We start from the raw sequence: 19817 nt of genomic DNA on the forward strand, positions 1-19817 counted from the left end.
ACAAATGCAACTTATCTTTACACAGTTAAACACACATCCTTACACTGTTAAACAAACGCAACATAAGCAAAAGTAACACACCTTTACATAGTTAAAGTAACATTCTGCAGCATAAACAAGTGTAGCACATCTTTGCCTAGATGAAATAATAGTCTACCACAAGGTCAGGTGCCCTTAGTTCCGATACTCAGTACCACTCTTGAGTCAGGGTTATCTTGACCTCTTGGAAAAGTTTAAAGCATCAGCCTTTCTGTCCACTAAGGTCTCCCGATCTGAACCGCGCATGTCTACTGTCTTTCCAACCAACCAAACAAATGAAACCAAATTCAAATGGAGGGTGTATATAGACATAAACCTTCCATCTCCTACTTCAGAATACATAGATGACGGGAATGCTTCTGTGTTCATAAACCTGTGTTTTGGTATATAATGCGGATAAGCAGGTGGGTGCTGGGTGCTTCTAGAGTTCACATGAGAGGAAGGTGGCCCCACCCCCTGCCTGCACTCTTCACAGGCTGTGGAGAACTTCATCTACTCCTGCGCTGGCTGCTGTGTGGCTACATACATCTTGGGCATCTGTGATAGACACAATGACAACATCATGCTGAAGACCACCGGGCACATGTTCCACATAGATTTCGGCCGCTTCCTGGGCCACGCACAGATGTTTGGCAATATCAAGAGGTAGGTGGGCTCCTGTGTGGCGGGCAAGAGTGGTTCAGAGCTGGGGCACGAGAAGCAAGTGGACCCTCAGAGCCCTGACCCTGGGCGAGCAGCTCTGAAGGAGAGGAGACTGATCAGGAGCTCAAGTTTGTGCAGAGCTTGTGGAAGGTGAGGATCAGCTGATCACAAGACCTGGGGCTGAGGACTGAGCTTCAGCAGGAACACAGTTGGGTAGCTGGGAGAAGGGGTTACTAGCTCCCAAGTCAGAAGGCATCATGAGGGTTGAAGGAAAACAGCCCCTGGTGGAGCTTATAAAGTGGCCTTCCGTCTTCATATTGACTATCTCTACCTCTATGCTCCCTTGGCCCAGGGACCGTGCCCCCTTTGTGTTCACCTCGGACATGGCATACGTCATCAATGGGGGTGACAAGCCTTCCAGCCGCTTCCATGATTTTGTTGACCTTTGCTGCCAAGCCTACAACCTCATTCGCAAGCACACCCACCTCTTCCTCAACCTTCTGGGCCTGGTAAGGAGTTCATCTCTTTATGACTTTCCTTCTTATTACCTGGCTCCATCTTTAAGACTGCCCCGGATTGTTCCCGAGGATTCCTGAAGATCCACTTCTCCCAATTGTGGCATCTGTCTTCCTTTGACTAGAAACAGTGATGCCTGACCCCTCATGTAGCCTTTCAGTGCCTGTGGCCCGCTAACCACTGCCCACGGCATCTGTCTGTAACCCCGAAGGATCATGGCGCTTAGTACAGAAAACCTTGTTACAGGCAGCCTTCCTTTCTTCTAGATGCTGTCCTGTGGAATCCCTGAGCTCTCCGACCTGGAGGACCTCAAGTATGTGTATGATGCCCTGAGGCCTCAGGACACAGAGGCCAATGCCACCACCTACTTCACAAGGTAACACACAGCACAGACCAGTGTATGCCACCACTGCCTGGCTGTTATCTGGGTTCCTACCAGAACCCAACCAGAGACTTGGTCCAGGAGGCAATGGGGAAGCTAGATTTTATAATAGGTTCTATTTATTTATTTGTGGTTTTCCAAGATAGGGTCTTTTTGTGTAGCCCTGGCTGTCCTAGAATTTGTTCTACAGACCAGGCTAGCCTTGGAAGAGCTCAAAAATCCACCTGCCTGTACTGGGACTAACGGAGTGTGGATGCACACCCAATTTATGATATATTTTAACTCTTTTGGTCAGACCCTTCCCCTTCAACCAGACATCACTTAGAAGTTAGTCTTTTTGACCAGTGCTTGGTGTGGCCCTGGGATTCCATTGTTAGTACTTAAGACACTGACCATCCTGAGTTCCCGCCTACCTTGTTTTGAGTGTCTTTGGCAGGAGGAATAAGAACTCAAGATTCACAAATTCCATAAGATAATTGTGTCAATCATGTACTCTGTTACACTATGACATTGGGAACATAGTTGATCTGGTGGCTAATTTTTTTAAAGATTTATTTATTTATCATATATATTGTATTCTGCACCAGATCTCATTACAGATGGTCGTGAACCACCATGTGGTTGCTGGGAATTGAACTCAGGACCTTTGGAAGAACAGGCAGTGCTCCTAACCTCTGAGCCATCTCTCCAGCCCTGGTGGCTAATTTAAACTCAGGCCTGGGCATGGTAGCACACACCTGTAATTCTAGTACTTAGGAAGCTGAGACAGGAGGATCACCATGAATTTGAGGCCAGCCTGGGCTACATATTGAAATCTTGTCTACTCCCACCCCATCCTCCCCCCCCCCCCCAAATCTCAGAACTTTGGCAATATCTGGTTGGATAGTTAGCACAGCACAGGAAGGTTGGGCCCGTGGCTACATCCTTGGTTTCCCCTTCTACACAAACAGATTGATTGAGTCCAGCCTGGGTAGCGTCGCCACGAAACTCAACTTTTTCATTCACAACCTGGCTCAGATGAAATTCACAGGCTCAGATGACCGGCTAACCCTTTCCTTTGCACCCCGAACACACACTCTCAAGAGCTCTGGGCGCATCACTGATGTCTTCCTCTGCCGTCACGAGAAGATCTTCCACCCCAGCAAGGGCTATGTAAGTGTTTGCTCCTTTCTGTTGCTTTCTGTCCACCCATCTTCTTGGGGTTAACCCTTTTTCCATACCTGCACGGTGTGCTCTGGAGTTTACCAAGGCTCTGGCACTGGGAATAATCCAGACAGGCTTTTTCCCTCACTTAAGTGACCTGCATAGACTCGGGAAGCTGAACTGGTTTGTAGTTCTGTGAGACACAGGGAGGAAGTCTCTGCTTTCAGGTTCCTGCCTGTGTGCAGCCGGAGACTCTTCTGAGGCCTTTTTCCTTCCGGAAAGTACCGCGCACGCACACACGCACGCACTTCTACTCCCCTCCCGTCCCCTGGTGGGCAGGTGGGCAGGCAGGTATACTCTGAGTTTCGGCTTTGCAGATTTATGTGGTGAAGGTGATGCGGGAGAACGCTCATGAGGCAACGTACATCCAGAGGACGTTTGAGGAGTTCCAGGAACTGCACAACAAGCTGCGCCTGCTCTTCCCATCTTCTCTCCTGCCCAGGTAGCCCCCCCCCCCCCGCAACTCCCAATCCTCTTGAACTGAAAGAGATGGGGGAGAGATGGGGATGAAGCTAGGACCGTGTTTCAGAAAGAACCCTTTGAAGTTGAGGATCTACCTCCTTTACCCTGCCTGGAGTGGGGTTGGTGACAGGAGCGCCCCCTGCTGGCTGTTATTGCCAGATAGCCCAACAGCCTTGCTCTAGCCTTGGGGAGAAAAAAATTAAACATGGGGGCACTCGCCAGAAAGCAAGCCAGCTGAGCTGAAAGCAGGGACACTGGGTGAAGCCGATCATGACTTAGAGTTTATAATTTATCAAAGAATTGTAGTATTTTTTCCTAATGGAAAAAGTGTGACATACACATTCAGACTTGGAAGGGAAGGACCCTTGACACCTACAAGAATGAGCCTCAATGAAATATGCCAGTCACAAGAAGATAAAAACTCCATGATCCTACTTATTGGATTTCCCAGAACAGTCAGGCCCTGGAGACCGAATGCAGACTCAGTGGTTGAGGTGCAAGAGGTTTAGTTCCATAGGATGAAGAGTTCTAGCTAGCTTCTGGTGATGGTTATGCAGACGGTGACTGTACTCAATGCCACAGAACCGTACTCAGAAGTCTTTAAATGCTTGATGATTAAAATGCTGGAAATTTTGGGGTCCCAGGAAGAATGTGTGTGTGTGTGTGTGTGTGTGTGTGTGTGTGTGTGTGTGTGTGTGTGTGTAGAAAGAGAGAGAGACAGAAACAGACCAATACAGGCACAGATTGCGAGGCTGCGAGGTCTGGTAACAGTCATGGAGGCAAGGGTGGCCCAGCAGCTAGGAAAAGAGGATCAGGTAAATAGATATGCAAATAAAATCTAAAATCTTCATATCCTCTCCCCCCCATCCCTGTGTCCCTTGTCTGCCTGTCAATCCAGCTTCCCTAGTCGCTTTGTGATTGGCCGCTCCCGGGGAGAGGCAGTGGCCGAGCGGAGGAGGGAGGAGCTAAATGGCTACATCTGGCACTTGATTCATGCAGCCCCGGAGGTGGCTGAGGTGAGTAAGTGGCCTGGGGGGATGTGAGAGGAGGGGACCTGAGTCCTGGGGAAGCCATCAGGGGTCTGGAGAATGACCAGTGAGTGCCTGGCCCTACTGAGGTTGAGCAAGCACAGGTCCATGGTGGACCAGCCTCAGGCCTGGGCTTTGTTTTCATTTCCTGTGCTTATTAGAAACATTCTCCAGAGACAGGCTTGTGTTTCAGCCCCAGGCTAGCTCAGTCATCTCCCCAAGCTGGCGTGTTGATAGGTGAATGGAGAAGGATGGAGTAGACTAGAACAGACTGCTTTTGATTCGAAGTGGTCTGGCTTTATTTATTTATTTACTTATTTTTGTTCACTTTGGTTTTTGAGATGTGGTCTCACTCTCACTAAGAACTCACTCTGGAGACCAGGCTAGCCTTGAACTTGTAACCATCTTCTTTTCTTGAATGTTGAGCATACAGGGATTTGTTCCCTACCCACCCAACCATTGGCTATTTTTCTTTCTTTCTTTTTTCGGTTAGGTTTTTTTTTTTAATATTTATTTATTATGTATACAATATTCTGTCTGTGTGTATGCCTGCTGGCCAGAAGAGGGCACCAGACCTCATTACAGATGGTTGTGAGCCACCATGTGGTTGCTGGGAATTGAACTCAGGACCTTTGGAAGAACAGGCAATGCTCTTAACCTCTAAGCCATCTCTCCAGCCCCCTCTTTCTTTCTTTTTTAAATTACTTTATTTTGTGTGTATTTGCATTTTATCTGCATGTGTGTCTGTGTGATGGTGTCAGGTCCCCAGGAACAGGAACTACAGACAGTTGTGAACGCTCATGTGGGTGCTGAGAATTGAACCCAGGTCCTCAGTGCTCTTCACCCTGAGCCATCTCTCCAGCCCTGACTATTTTCTCCTTAAAAAAACAAAGCAAAAGTGTGTGTGTGTGTGTGTGTGTGTGTGTGTGTGTGTGTAAATAAAATGAACCCTTCCTGGGCCATGTCTTACTGAAGAGTGTCCCCCGTTTTCTGATCTGTTCCAGTGTGATCTGGTATATACCTTCTTCCACCCCCTGCCCCGGGATGAGAAGGCTTCAGGCCCCAGCTCAGTTCCAAAGCCCTCAGGTACAGTTCTTTCCTGGTGGCGGTCCTGCCAGAATACATCCCCACCTCTTTGTCAGCTTCCTTTCGTGTTCAGTTGCTTACTTGCTGAGGACTCTGGTTTTCCATTCGGGCTGTGGTGTCCACAGATCTGTGGGGAAGGATATTTATTTAGTGATTACCCCCCTCAGACTGGGCACACTCATCCCAACCCAGCTCTCTACTGCATTCCAGCCCACATAAGTGTCAGAAACCTGACAGGTTGGGGCAGGACTTCAGGAAGGAAGTAGAAATGTCTGCCTGGCACCAGTCAGGGGCACTTCTGGAGTATGGATCTTTTTTTTTTTTTTTTTTTTTTTTTTTTTTTTTTTTTTTTTTTTTTTTTTTGTTTTTTGGGGCTGGGTTTCTTTGTGGTTTTGGAGCCTGTCCTGGAACTAGCTCTTGTAAACCAGGCTGGTCTCGAACTCACAGAGATCCACCTCTGCCTCCCAAGTGCTGGGATTAAAGGCATGCGCCACCACCGCGCCCGGCTGGAGTATGGATCTTTTTCAGTTTCTTTTATCCCTACAGATGGGACTTGGGCCCGGCCCGTTGGGAAGGTCGGCGGGGAGGTGAAGCTGTCCATCTCCTATAAGAACAACAAACTCTTCATCATGGTGATGCATATTCGGGGCTTGGTAAGTGCAGACACAGTCCTCACTGGGTCCGTCATCTTTCTGCTGGTAGCTTTTGGGTGAGTCAGTTCTCTGCTCCCGGATAACGAGAGTAACCACAGATGTTTACTGAGTCTCCACCACAGGCTGCCCACGCCAGGCCTGCGGTTGACCAGGCGATTCAAGACACAGCTGCTTGCTTGCTGTGGTCTATGTGGCAGTATCCTGAGTACCATGAGCCTCTTTATAAGATGCTGGACCAACTCCCTCCAGGGGTTGCTGTGGGGATAAACCGAGATAATCTATGGGATGCACTTGCCTTTCTGAGTAGTAGGGTTGCTATGGTAATTCTGGTTTTATAAAAGAGAGGCCTAGGGCATTTGCTACCTGGTTATAGTAATAGATAAAGATAGAAAGGTGAATCTAGACAGGGCAGCCACTGGACTTCCTTCGGGCATATTCAAGGCAGTATATAATTAATTTTGGCACAGGTTCTAAGATCATCATGAAGGGGAAAGGAACATTTATTGAACATTTACAATGTGTAGCGTCTGATGTTGTTTATTTTGAAGTTTGGAACACCAACCAAGTCATAGCAGAAGCACGTACTTTGAAGTCAAAGAAAACTTGGTTTTGCCAAGCAGTGATGGTGCACGCCTTTATTCCCAGCACTCGGGAGGGAGAGGCAGGTGAATCTCTGCAAGTTCAAGGCCAGCCTGGTCTACAGAGCAAGTTCCGGGACAAGCTCCAAAGCTACACGGAGAAACCCTGTCTCAAAAAAAAAAAAAAAAGACCTGAAAAAACTTGGTTTCATATTCACATTATCACTCATTCATTCAACAAATCTTATCTAGTGCCTACTAATACATTAGCCCTTGATACAGGAGAAGTCAAAACACAGCTGTGCCCAGGGCGCCTGTAGTCTACTTAGGAAGGGAAGACCTTAGAATAGACAAGGAAAATGTATGGTGTGTCAGTGGGTTGAGAACCATACAAGAGATAAAGCAGAAGAGTCCGGGAGAAAGGATGAGGCTGGCGTTTGCATTAAGGGGTAGAAAAGGCATCAGTGATGAGATCTGTTCAAAGACCTAAGGAAGGGAAGGAGCAAGCCCCTTGTGTAAATCTGAGAGGAGATTGCTTCAGATGTGGGGAAGCAGGGAGCAGTCAGGTCTAACAGCCTGTGTGGGGATATCAGAAACTGCTTAGTTATTGTTAGCTAGCTGCAGCCTAGAGTGGAGGGCAGAGGAGCCGAAGGGAGGGCTTCCGTTCCTCTGACTTCTGTCCCTAGAGGTCTTTGGGTAAATGTGCTGTGTTCTGAATTCAAATATCAGGGGATGGGTTTTTAAATTTATTTATTTTTATAAGACAGGTTCTCAATCTAGCCCAAGCTAGTCTGGAACTGGAACTCAATAGATAGCCTAGTTGGCTTTGACCACAAGGCAATCCTCCTGACTCAGCTTCCCAAGTGCTGGGACATGAAATGCTGCTCTTGGTTTTGACCTAAGAATGAGATTAGAGGGCTGGAGAGATGGCTCAGTGGTTAAGAGCATTGCCTGCTCTTCCAAAGGTCCTGAGTTCAATTCCCGGCAACCACATGGTGGCTCACAACCATCTGTAATGAGGTCTGGCGCCCTCTTCTGGCCTGTAGGCATACAGACAGAACATTGTATACTAAATAAATAAATATTTTTTTTTTTTTTTTTTAAAAAAGAATGAGTTTGGAGACCATTGGATCCAGGCTCTAAAAACAAACGAAAACTAGGGCAGAGTCAGCCTGACTGAATCAGTCATCAGTGGGCCCTGAGCAAGCCACCTCTTCTCTCTGACTCACGCCTCTACCTGATAGCGCTTACAAGGTACCAAATAACAAAACAGCGTGGAGAGGAGATGCCTGGTGACTTGATGGTTCATTAAAACCATATTACAAGCCAGGCATAGTGATGCATTCCTTCCTTTAATCTCAGTGGATAATTTTAAGTTCAGCCTGATCTATATAGTGAGCTCCAGGACAGCCAAGGGCTATGTAGAGCCCTGTCTCAAAAAAAACCAAAACTGAAAAATTATGTGTGTGTGTGTGTATGTTTAATGTAATCATGGTAGATCTTTTTATCAGCATGTAATGAGCTGGAAAGCAGATTTAAAAGATTGGGTGTGCCATACACCAAGCCAAAGGGTGAAGGCTAGAGAATCTGGATCAGAGTGTGGCTTCAGGGATGACTGGGAAGTGGGAGATACTATTGGATCTTCATCTTCTGTTTCATCCCGTTATAGCAGCCGCTCCAGGATGGGAACGACCCTGACCCCTATGTAAAGATTTACCTCCTTCCTGACCCTCAGAAGACCACGAAGAGGAAAACCAAAGTGGCTCGGAAAACCTGCAACCCTACCTACAATGAGATGGTGTGTGGAAAATGGAGCGGTGGGGTGGGGGGTTGGGTAGACAGACAGGGTAGCGCAGAGGCTGGCAAACCTCTTCTTTAGTTATTTGTGTTTTTTTTTTTTTTTTTTTTGAGACTCAAACTCCATATATAACCAAGGCTGGCCTCGAATTCCTGATCCTCCTGCCCCCACCTCTGAGTGCTGGGATTTTAGGCTTGAGCCACACAACACCTGGCAACAGACTGTCCGTTCTTATAAACTTAGTTGTATTGGAGCAAGTCATACTTGCTGATTTAGATGCTGTGACTGCTTTTTTGTTCAGTGGTGGCCTTGAGAATTTTGGTATGGACTGTACTTTTTTAATACTCATTTTATTTGTGTGTAAATGTGCCCATGAGTCCCAGAAGATTGAGTCTGATCCCCTAGAGCTGGAGTTATAGGTGATTTTGAGCTTCCAGACAGCAAAAACATTTTTTTTAGTGTACATTGGTGTTTGGGCTGCATGTATGTCTGTATGAGGGTATTGGATCCACTGGAACTTGAGTTATAGACAGTTGTGAGCTGCTATGTGGGTGCTGAGGGTTTTTTTTTTTGTTTGTTTGTTTTTGTTTTTCAAGACAGGGTTTCTCTATATCACATCTTTGGCTGTCCTGAAAGTCATTTTGTAGACCAGGCTGGCCTTGAACTCACACAGATCTGCCTGCTTTTGCCTCCCAAGTACTGGGATTAAAGGTGTGCACCACTGTGTTGAGCAACAACCACTGCTCATAGCTGCTGAGCCATCTCTCCAGGCCGACAGCAAGCACTCTGGACTAGTGAGGTGTTTGATGGTGCCCCCACATGTTATAAAGCCTAACACAGTGGACCACCTTCCCCTGTATGTAAAAACTCTCAAACCTGGGGATTATGATCCTCAAGGTGGGATTTGGGCCCTCGTATGTGAGGACGGGAGCTTTCTGACCTATATAGAGTTGCCACAGACCACCCCAGTCAGCTATGGGGGTCCCTGGGACAGGGGTCCTCGAAGGCTAGGTGGGTAAGGATTTGGAGGTGACAGACAGAAACTAATGCAGAGGTAGTTTGAACCTGAGTGTATTTTACAGCTTTCAAGCAAGGATTTTTATACATAATGAGACAAGTGTTAAAATTCTTAAAAGATGTGTTTAGTGAAGCAATCACGGATAGGACGGATGACATCATTGTCATTTGGCACAGTAAAGCACAAAGGCATCAGAGGCTAACGGCACATTTCCAAGATCAGGTTAATAAATGTTTATGGTTGGTCATTGTTTAACAACTAGTATCTAGTTTTTGTAAATCTTCAAGGTATAATTTTAAACTATTGATCTTTTATTTAAGGCTTTCTTTCTTTTTTTTAAATATTTATTTATTTATTATGTATACAATATTCTGTCTGTATGCCTACAGGCCAGAAGAGGACACCAGACCCTATTACAGATGGTTGTGAGCCACCATGTGGTTGCTGGGAATTGAACTCAGGACCTTTGGTAGAGCAGGCAATGCTCTTAACCTCTGAGCTATCTCTCCAGCCCCTTTAAGGCTTTCTTTACTATATATCTAAGCCCACTTCCGATGATGTACATACAGCCACATGAAATTTTATCATTGGGAAAGTTATTATCATTATACTGTTTTATAATTTTTATAAATGATTTAAGAAGTAAAGCACTGGTTATTCCTGAGATAAGGTCATAGGTAGTGACCTTATCTCAAGGGATGTTTTCTTATCCATATTTCTCACTTAAATCTCAGCCTGGGATGTTCTATCAGGAACATCTTGTAATATGGAAAGGGAATAGAAGAAGATAAAACAGATAGATTGCCATGAGAACTATCGCTCAATGTTTCACTCCAGCCAAGAGTTTTACAGTTCCAGGAGGCCTCCTCCTTCTGAAGTTTTTGCCTCAGTCTGTGGAACTTGTCACACAGACTCTACTGGGGTTGGTGTGGCATGGAGGATGACAGAATCCGGTAAACATAATCCTAGCATTTGGGAGACAGAGGCAGGCAGATCTCCATGAGTTCAAGGCCTGGTCTACAGAGTGAGTTCCAGGATAGCCAGGAATACACAGAGAAACCCTGTCTTGAAAAAACAAAGAAAGAAAGGGAGGGAGGAAAGGAAAGAAGGAATGGAGGGAAGGAGAGAGGGAAAAAGAAAGAAAGAAAGAAAGAAAGAAAGAAAGAAAGAAAGAAAGAAAGAAAGAAGAAAGAAAGAAAGAAAGAAAGGAAAGAAAGAAAACGAACGAATCCCAGGGACTGGTCATCTTCTCTGACTTCCCGGTGGATCCCCCTACCCTGTATCACTTCTCTGTAGATTACCCTGCCCTGTCTCACAGTCTCCCTCTTTTCCCAATGCCCATGTTTGCAGTTGGTGTATGATGGGATCCCCAAGGGAGACCTACAGCAGCGGGAGCTCCAGCTGAGCGTGCTAAGTGAGCAAGGATTTTGGGAGAACGTGCTCCTTGGGGAGGTACACATTCGCCTTCGGGAGCTGGACCTGGCCCAGGAGAAGACTGGCTGGTTCGCACTGGGATCTCGAGGTCATGGAACCTTATGAGCCCAGTCATGGCCCAGGCCTGCAGCTGCTGCCCAGGCTGGGGGAGAATGACTCCCCTGCCTGACTCCTTTGCTAGGAAGGGGTGCAGCCCTCGGTGGCCTTCCCCATGGTCCAGGTGGACCTGACCTTGGTGAGGGGCTGGAAGAGTCCAGCGCTCTGTGCTGCCCCTTCCTCGGCGGACTGCACTTGGGTTGGTTGTGGGGAACGGGCCCTCGGAAGCTGTGGGGTCGCAGCAGAGTCTTAAGTTTACCTTGTGTCAAGGGAGCAATGCCTGCTTTGGGGTGTGTGGAGCGCGAGCTATATGAAGTAGCACTTGGGGGAGGGTAGGTGGATATTTTATTTTAATTTTTAAAAAATGAAATAGTAATGTTGTCCTAGCTGGGACAGGAAGCCTTGAGAGGGGCGTACCGTGCCTCAGACGGCAAGAGAGGACTATTTGGGTTTTTTGTATGATGAAAGTTCTTATTGGACTTTTTCCCAGGACTTTTTGGGTTTTGTTTTCTAGCTATAGGAAATGTTGGGGAGGGGCCTGGTAGGTCCTCGGTGAAGCCCTCCCCCTCTCAGGCACACTGGGGAAGGGTGGGGAGGACTCACTGACTGCTGGGCTGAGGCCCTCCCTGGGCTGTCTGATTTTGCCTCCAAAGGAGAGCAGTGTGATACCTATGTGTGTAAAGAAGGGCCTTCCGTGTCAGGGTTCGGCCAAGGACCTGTGTTCAGGGACCCATGCTCTTTAGGGCAGAATTTTCCTCTCTTCTTCCTCTGCTGGTTGGATTTGACTCTGATATCTTCCTCTCCCCTTTGCCCCTCTGATCTAGCAGCCCTCTGCGGGTCCTGGTGAATACACTGGGGTGCTCCTATGCCCCATCTTGTTTGATGGGACAGAATGCTGCCTACCCTTAGCTCCGGGCCATGCCTGTGGAGGACGGGTGCATTGTGGCCACTTGCTCCATAGTTTCTGGAATATGTTCCCTGAGACCTTCTACTACTTTCTCTCCCAAACCCTGTTTCTCTCACACTTCAAAAGGGATTTCATTGTGTAGGGCCACAAAGCTGTTTAGCGTGTAGACAGAGGGTACCCTGTCCACAGCAAAGGGGGCTGGGAAGAATGAAGACTGGTCAATGCTGTTGTTCTTTCTGGCTATCTTCCTGGCCAGAAGGCGACTGGCCTGGAACAGCATACTCTTAGAAAACAAACAGTGGCTGGAGAGATGGCTCAACGGTTAAGAGCACTGGCTGCTCTTCCAGAGGACCTGGGTTCAATTCCCAGTACCCGCAGGGCAGCTTACAACTGACTGTAGCTCCAGTTCCAGGGGACCTGACACCCTCACACAGACATACATGCAGGTGAAACACCAATGTACATGAAATAAAATAAATTACTTAAAAAAAGAAAAAGAAAACAAAAGATTGTTTCAACGCATCCTTCTTATATGGTGCTAGGGATCGAACCCAGGGCCTTTGAGTGCTGAGCAAGCACTCGACCCCCAAGCTGCATCCCCAGCCTCGTACCCTTATTCTGTACCAGATGAATTTAAAATCCACTTGAGTTTCTCTCCGAGGAGTTGTCATATTTAAAAAGAGAGGGATAGGGACTCAATTTACTGTTTTTGTTTTTTTGAGACAAGGTCTCACTGTGTAGACTAGACTAGGTTGGCTTGAACTCATAGAGATCTGCCTGCCCCTGCCTCTGTAGGGCTGGGATTAAAGGTGATTAACTTCTTAAACAGGAGTTAGCTGATGAGAGAGAAGGGCTAGCAAGGCTGCCATGAGCGGTTTCTCTGTGACCCTATTACTGGAGAGCGAAAAGCTCCATTCACTGAAGCCGCATGGAAGCAAGAAAGGTTCTGTTTGTCTTGTTTATGAGCAAGGGTATCATAAAGCCCAGGTTGGCCTCATGCTTCTATAGAGATGAAGATAACCTTGATCTACTTGCCTTCAACCACCCAGGTGCTAAGATGACAGGCATGAGCCACCACGTCCGTTCATTTTTTTTTTCCTTAATTAGAATTGCCAGGTCAGTGGGTAAGGGCACTTCCTCACTAATTAGGAATGCCAGGCCAGTGAGATGGCTCAGCGAATAGGCTGACATTTGTCTTGTCAATTTAAGTTTGATCACTGAGACCTTCGAGATGGCTGGGGAAAACCAACTTCCACAAGGTTGTTCTTTGGCTTCCAGATACATCACACATCATGTCCATCTCTCCCACAAACACACATAAATAAGATAATTTAAAAATGCCAAGGATAAATTGGGCTGCGAAAGGTGGGAGACTGGAGAGGGAAAGCAGTAGAACCTTCCAGGTGTTTGGACCATAGATGAGCTACTGGCTTTTTGCCTGTAGCTCTTTTTATTCTGACCCTTTATGCCCCTGACTTAAAGAGGTCTATGTACTGTACCCACTTCCCACGTCCCCTCTATCTTCTACTTTCTCTGGAGTTGTATTTTCTAATAAATGACATTTGAGAAAACAAAGCTGCCATCATTAAAGCTTGGTTGGTGTGTGAGTGTTTAGATTAAAGCATCGGATGCGTATTTATGTGCACTAGTGCATGGCATGGACATTTATCAATTGTCAGCTGCTTGCAATCAAAACTTCAGGGCAAAAGCCCTGCTTCAGCAGGCCTGACCCACTGTTCCCACACGCCAATTAAAGGGACAGTGGTAATGAAAAGCAGAGGCATAGCCACATTGGAAAGAGTATAAAGGAGGCTTGTGAGACAGGTGGGGGGCAAGAGGGATACATAGTTAGGCTGTCTTGGTCAAGGTGCGATCCCATCTCTCATGGTCTCAGCTGGAGCCTTGCAAGGCTCTCCAATAAATTGTTACATATCGGTCCTACTGTCCAGACATGATTCCTACAAGATGACCTGCTCCTGGGTGCAACGTTTCCATCACTGACAACTGGCATCATCATTGACGATTTCCATCATCTTGGGGAGTTCCAGGCTAGCCTTGCTACACGTTCTGAAAGGAAAATAAAAAACTCAACAAGAATAAATAGTTAAAGAAAAACTAGTTTGGGGGCTGGAGAGGTGGCTCAGAGGTTAAGAGCACTACTCAACTTGGACTCCCTTCCCTGTTGCCCTGCTGCAGTGGCCCTGTGACCCCACGGGTGCTCTATCCTGTGATCATTCCAGTTTGCAGACACCAGCCCAGGCATTCTTCCCTTCAGTTCATTTTGTGTTATCCTCCTGTCTACTGTGAGCACTGGGGTGTGACTGTTGCTAGTGACAGTCCTGCGAGTTGAGTTGGGAATGACCCTGCTGTCCTCTGGCGTGGCTATTGCATGGTGACTACTCCTTTGTCCTTGGCTGTGGTTGCCTGAGCTGTCCATGGGAAGCCCCACACCTAGGGTCCAAAGATACTAAAAATATAGTGGGGTCTTACCTGGGGAGGGCATTGTGTGTGCCTGGGTGCTGTGGTGGCTTGACTGAGAACAGACTCCAGTGGGTTCACGTGTTTACACACTCAGTCTCCAGTAGGTGGGACCATTTCGGGGAGGATTAGAGGGTGTGGCCTTGTTGGAGGAGGTGTGTCACTGGCAGTGGACTTCCAGGATTCTTTCTGATTTTCTCTCTTGTGCTTGTGGATCAGCTACTGCTGCAGCACCTGCCTGCCTGCTGCCACGCTTCCCACCATGGTGTGTAGTTTTACCTTCGCTACGGTGGCTGCGCTTTAAACTAGCAGCCTGGCCACTAGCACAGTAGCCTGGGGGTGTAGTGGTATTCAGCTTGTAATCTAACAAAGCATGCCTGAAGATCACAGTGCAGAGCTAAGCCACTAGTAGCCATAGAGGCCAGGCAGTGGTGGCACACACCGTTCATCCCAGTATTTAGAAGTCGTATGCCTCTAATCCCAGCACTAGGGACATGGAAATAGGAAGGGATATGGCTGGGCAGAGAGAGGAATATAAGGCAGGAGACAGGAGCCCAGGGCAGTCTGAGAATGCAGTCTGAGGATTTGTAGAGACAGGATCACCCCTTTGCTTTGAGCATTGGTAGAGGTAAGAACTCTAGTGGTTGGCTGCTCTGCTTCTCTAATCTTCAGCATTAACCCTTATATCTGACTCTAAGTTTTTATTATTAAAATCAATTAGAATTTGTGCTACACGGGAGGAATTCTGTTCCCTCAGACAATGACTCTATTGCTGTTACTAAAGATAGTTCTAACTAAATCTCTATCATTCTAATAAAACTCAAGATTCAAAGGCTAGGGTGAAAACCTGCAAGCTCAGAGAATTGGAATAGCAACTGGCTAACTTTCTCTTTGCTAGTGCCTCTGGAAGTCACTCCCTTCCACAATGCCCCAGCTGAAAAAACCCACACTAAGCTCCTCCCCGCTACTTCCTGTCAGCCAGTTGCGAATTCTGCCTCTCTGAGCCCAGGTTGATCTTATTTAATTAACGCAAATGCACCACATCTTTACAGCACAGACAAGTGTAATAATCCTCACATCATTAGAGTAATATTCCGCAGCATAAACAATTGTAACACATCTTTGCCTAGTTAAAACTATTCCCCAACCACAATGGTCATGGACTCTAACCCTCTGAAATTGTAAGTCTCAGTCTCTGTCGCTCCCGAAAGCTTTCTTGGTTGTGGTGTCTCTTCACCGCAATAGCAAAGTAACTGAGGAAGAAAGCCCATCTCTTTCAGGCATCCTGCAGACCAGCGATGGGCTCTTTGAAGGGCTCGCTTACTGTTTCTGTCGCTCTGATAAAATACACTGATCAAAGCAACCTAAGAGTTTATTTTAGCTCACAGTTCAAAGAACAGTCCCTCAAGGTGAGGAGGTCAAGGCCACAGGAAATTGAAGCAGCTGGTCACGTGTCTGCAGTCAGAAGAAAGAACCTGTGAGTGTTCGGATGGCTTCCTTTGCACAGTCCAGCATCCCAAGCTTAGGAAAGGTCCCACCCACAATCATGTTGAGTCTGTCCACGTCAATCAGGATTATCTCCCACAGGCATTCCCAAAGGCCCACCTCCTAAGTGGTAATAGATTCTGTCAAGTTAACTGGAATGTCACTGAGGTTATTGAGTTTCCTGGGTAACTAAAAGTAGGTCAAACTCTGGGAGGGTTTAGGAAAAGCAGGCTCCTCCTAAACCCTAGGAGATTCCAGAGCCCTCTCCCTCCTTCCCTCACTTCCCATTTTCTTCGCTCTCCCTTGTCTCCTCGCCCTAAGATTGACTGCCCACCTTGCTATTTTCTCTTATGGCAGTGAGGTTTCCAAAGTGCCGCAGTTGCTGACTGGGGGCTCCGTTCTGCCCTAGTTCCCTCTTCTCAATCCCTCTCGCACCAGAAGCCACTTAGGGTCCCTGTCCTTCTCCCTAGACCTTTATGTTCACGAGCCACCAGAATTGGGTGCTTCCTCCTTCCTTTCTGGCTGCTCTGCCTGGGCTCTGAGGAATGTGCAGCTGCCTCTCTGGCCTGGCTTGGAGTGGCCTGCTATGAAGCTAGAGCTTGTTCTGCTCTTAGGAACATTTTATTTTTGTTTTGTTTTATTTTATTTTATTTATTTTATTTTGAGACAGGGTTTCTCTGTATAGCCCTAGCTGTCTGGAGCTCATTTTGTAGACTAGGATGGCCTCAAACTCAGAGATCCACCTACCTCTGCCTCCTGAGCTGAGTGCTATAACCACCACCTAGCCTGGAACATTTATTTAAAGATTTATTTATTTATTTATTTATTTATTTATTTATTTATTTATTTATTATGTATACAACTTTCTGCCTCCGTGTATACCCATATGCCAGAGGAGGGCGCCAGATCTCATTACAGATGGTTTGGAGCCACCAACTCAGGACCTCTGGAAGAGCAGACAGTGCTCTTAACCACTGAGCCATCTCTCCAGTCCCAAAGTTTTGTGTTTTTCCCCACAAGAGGGCGCCAGAGCTCAGGACGGATGGCCACGAGCTCCATGTGGAAGCCGGAATCGAACTCAGGACCTCTGGAAGGAGGGAAGGAAGGGCAATCAGGCAATGAGCACTCCTAACTGCTGAGCCATCTTTCTGGACTGTTTGGAGCATTTATTTTTAAAATAATAAATGTTTTATTTTTAAAATGATAAATGCCAAAGGAGTCTCAATTGTACCACAAGGACATGTGCTCAACCATGTTCATAGCAGCATTGTTTGTCATAGCCAGTACCTGGAAACAACCTAAATTCCCCTTGTCCGAAGAATGGATAAGGAAAATGTGGTACATTTACACAATGGAGTATTACACAGCAGAAAAACAAACAAACAAAAAAACGACATCTCGAATTTTGCAGGAAAATGGATAGAGCTAGAAAACATCATTTTGAGTGAGGTAACCCAGACACAGAAAGACAATTATCACATGTGCTCACTCCTATGAGGTTTTTAAACATAAAGCAAAGAAAACCAGTCCACAAATCACAATCCCAGAGAACCTAGACAACAATGAGGACCCTAAGAGAGACTAACATAGATCTAATCTAAATGGGAAGTAGAAAAACACAAGATCTCCTGAGTAAATTGGGAGCATGGGGACCTTGGGGAAGGGCTAAAGAGGAAGGGAGAGGCAGGGAGGGGGCAGAGAAGAATGTAGAGCGCAATAAAAATCAATAAAAAAAAAGTCAGCCTGGCGATGGTGGCACACGCCTTTAATCCCAGCACTCGGGAGGCAGAGGCAGGCAGATCTCTGTGAGTTCGAGACCAGCCTGGTCTACAGAGCTGGTTCCAGGACAGGCTCCAAAGCCACAGAGAAACCCTGTCTCGAAAAACCAAAAAAATAAAAAATAAATAAAAATTAAAAAAAAGTCTGACAAACAAAAACAAAAAACAAAACAAAAATCTGACAATACCCTTTTGCCATTGTCTACTCTCACGTTCTCCTCTGCGATGGCCACTTTGGTCATTGTTCACTTTCACCCAATACACTGTAGAGACTAGGTTGACCTCCAACTGGCAGAAATCCTCCTGCCTCTGTCTCCAGAAGCTGGGGTCATAGGTATGTGCCACCACACCTAGTACAGTGCTCTGTCTAGCTGGTCCTCTATTATTGCTGGGAGGAAACCACTGCCTCTGGGTCTAGCACACACACCAGGCTCTACCTATACCATCTCTAGCATACAGTCTTCAACATATACCCCTAACTGCTGCTGTGAGTCTCAGACCCTCAGGGACCTCCAGGTCATCACGAGGAAGCTGATGCACACTGGTTGGCCATGGCTAGGCCAGTTCCATGTTGGTTCTTTGGTGCCTCACAGAGGCTTCTAGAAAACACAAATCCCTAGACTCATACAGCAGAATGTTGGTTAGATGTCTCTGTACCTGAAATGGGGGAAATGGGAATCCCTAAAAATGACAGACTTTCTAGTCTCGGGTATGCATAACCCCAAGGTTAAGCTGCTGCAAGTTCATGGTCACCAAAGCCGCCACTGAATCAGTGGTTCTGGGTCCTCCTTTGTCTCAAAAACTGGAAAAATGTTGATGGACAAGAAAGGATGAGTTTTACTATAGAATCTTTCTTTCTTTTTGCTTTGTTTTTTGTTAGTTTGTTTTGTTTTGTTCAAGACAGGGTTTCTCTGTAGCTTTGGAGCCTGTCCTGGAACTAGCTCTTGTAGACCAGGCTGACCTCGAACTTACAGAGATCTGCCTGCCTCTGCCTCCCGAGTGCTGGGATTAAAGGCGTGCGCCACCACCACCCGGCTTATTCAATAGAAATCTTAAATATTCAATGTGGAGAAAGCAATGAGAGCTCCTGTGTAGGATTACAGAAAAGATTTAAGACTTTGGGCATAAAGAGGGCAGTTGAAGGGAGTTGCCACTGAGCTGGTTGTCTAGAGGCTTTTTATAGGAGATAACAGGCTGGAGAAAGACAGAGGAAATATCTATTAAGTTGGCTATTTATTTATTTATTTTGGTTTTTTGAGACAGGGTTTTCTGGAGCTTTGGAACTTGTCCTAGAATTTACTCTGTAGACCAGGCTGACCTCGAACTCACAGAGATCCATCTGTCTCTGTCTCCCAAGTGCTGGGATTAAAGGTGTGTGCCACCTCTGCCCGGCTAAATTGGTTATTTCTTTGGCCATATCACAGGTCTCACATGTCCTTGGTATGTAGGCTAACCACAGAGACGATTATATGCCATTCATATGCAACCCAAACAATTATGATGGTGGCCACACACTGAAGCCCACTATGCCCATTAAAAAAATGGTGTGTGTGTGTGTGTGTGTGTGTGTGTGTGTGTGTGTGTATGAGTGAGTATGCATGTGTGTGCACACACGTGCACACCAGAGTGTTTGGGGAGACGTCAGAGGACAACTTTTGGGTATTAGTTCTCTCCTACCATGTAGCTCCTACGAATCAAATTCAGACCAACAGGCTTGGCAGCAAGTGCCTTTACCTGCTCAGTCATTATGCCAACCCACTCCTTCCTCCATCTTTGACTAGTTGATGACCTTGGCTTGTTCTGCTGGCCACCATTAACCCTGACTGGCACTTCCAACCACCAAACTTAAAGATGTTACTGGTCTCTGGGTAGAGTCTGCTAGCAATTAATTAAACCATGCTTCCTTTGTTTCCAGCTATGACTAGCTTGTAGCTTACCATGACCTACAAGCTTTACTCCCTACAGATAGCTAACTTTTGCCATAGTTACTAAGATGTAGCTACAGCTCTTCTCGGTAATCTCATATTTAGCTACTAATCTACATGGATCTGTGGTGATCTCCATCCTTGTCTATGGGGATCTGTGGTGGTCTCCTTCCTTGTGTATGGGGATCTGTGGTGGTCTCCATACTTGTGTATGGGGATCTGTGGTGGTCTCCATACTTGTGTATGGGGATCTGTGGTGGTCTCCTTCCTTGTGTATAGGGATCTGTGGTGGTCTCCATACTTGTGTAT

The 19817-nt window shown here is 46.7% G+C and overlaps 1 protein-coding gene across 2 annotated transcripts in view; it reads left to right on the forward strand.

Moving 5' to 3' along the window:
• Pik3c2b (phosphatidylinositol-4-phosphate 3-kinase catalytic subunit type 2 beta) overlaps window positions 1-12211 on the forward strand; it is a 63914-nt gene extending 51703 nt beyond the window's left edge. For both annotated transcript variants that reach the window (XM_026779699.1, XM_005348354.3), the window contains exons 24-33: window positions 515-684; window positions 1034-1190; window positions 1464-1573; window positions 2530-2731; window positions 3100-3224; window positions 4143-4260; window positions 5277-5358; window positions 5905-6011; window positions 8259-8387; window positions 10756-12211. In XM_026779699.1, coding sequence (XP_026635500.1) covers window positions 515-684; window positions 1034-1190; window positions 1464-1573; window positions 2530-2731; window positions 3100-3224; window positions 4143-4260; window positions 5277-5358; window positions 5905-6011; window positions 8259-8387; window positions 10756-10944 — 1389 coding nt within the window. In that variant the 3' untranslated portion in view covers window positions 10945-12211. The remainder of the gene's footprint in view (window positions 1-514; window positions 685-1033; window positions 1191-1463; window positions 1574-2529; window positions 2732-3099; window positions 3225-4142; window positions 4261-5276; window positions 5359-5904; window positions 6012-8258; window positions 8388-10755) is intronic.
• Window positions 12212-19817: the final 7606 nt, after the last annotated feature.

Source organism: Microtus ochrogaster, chromosome 6 (genome assembly GCF_000317375.1).
Source record: "Microtus ochrogaster isolate Prairie Vole_2 chromosome 6, MicOch1.0, whole genome shotgun sequence".
NCBI lineage: Eukaryota > Metazoa > Chordata > Mammalia > Rodentia > Cricetidae > Microtus > Microtus ochrogaster.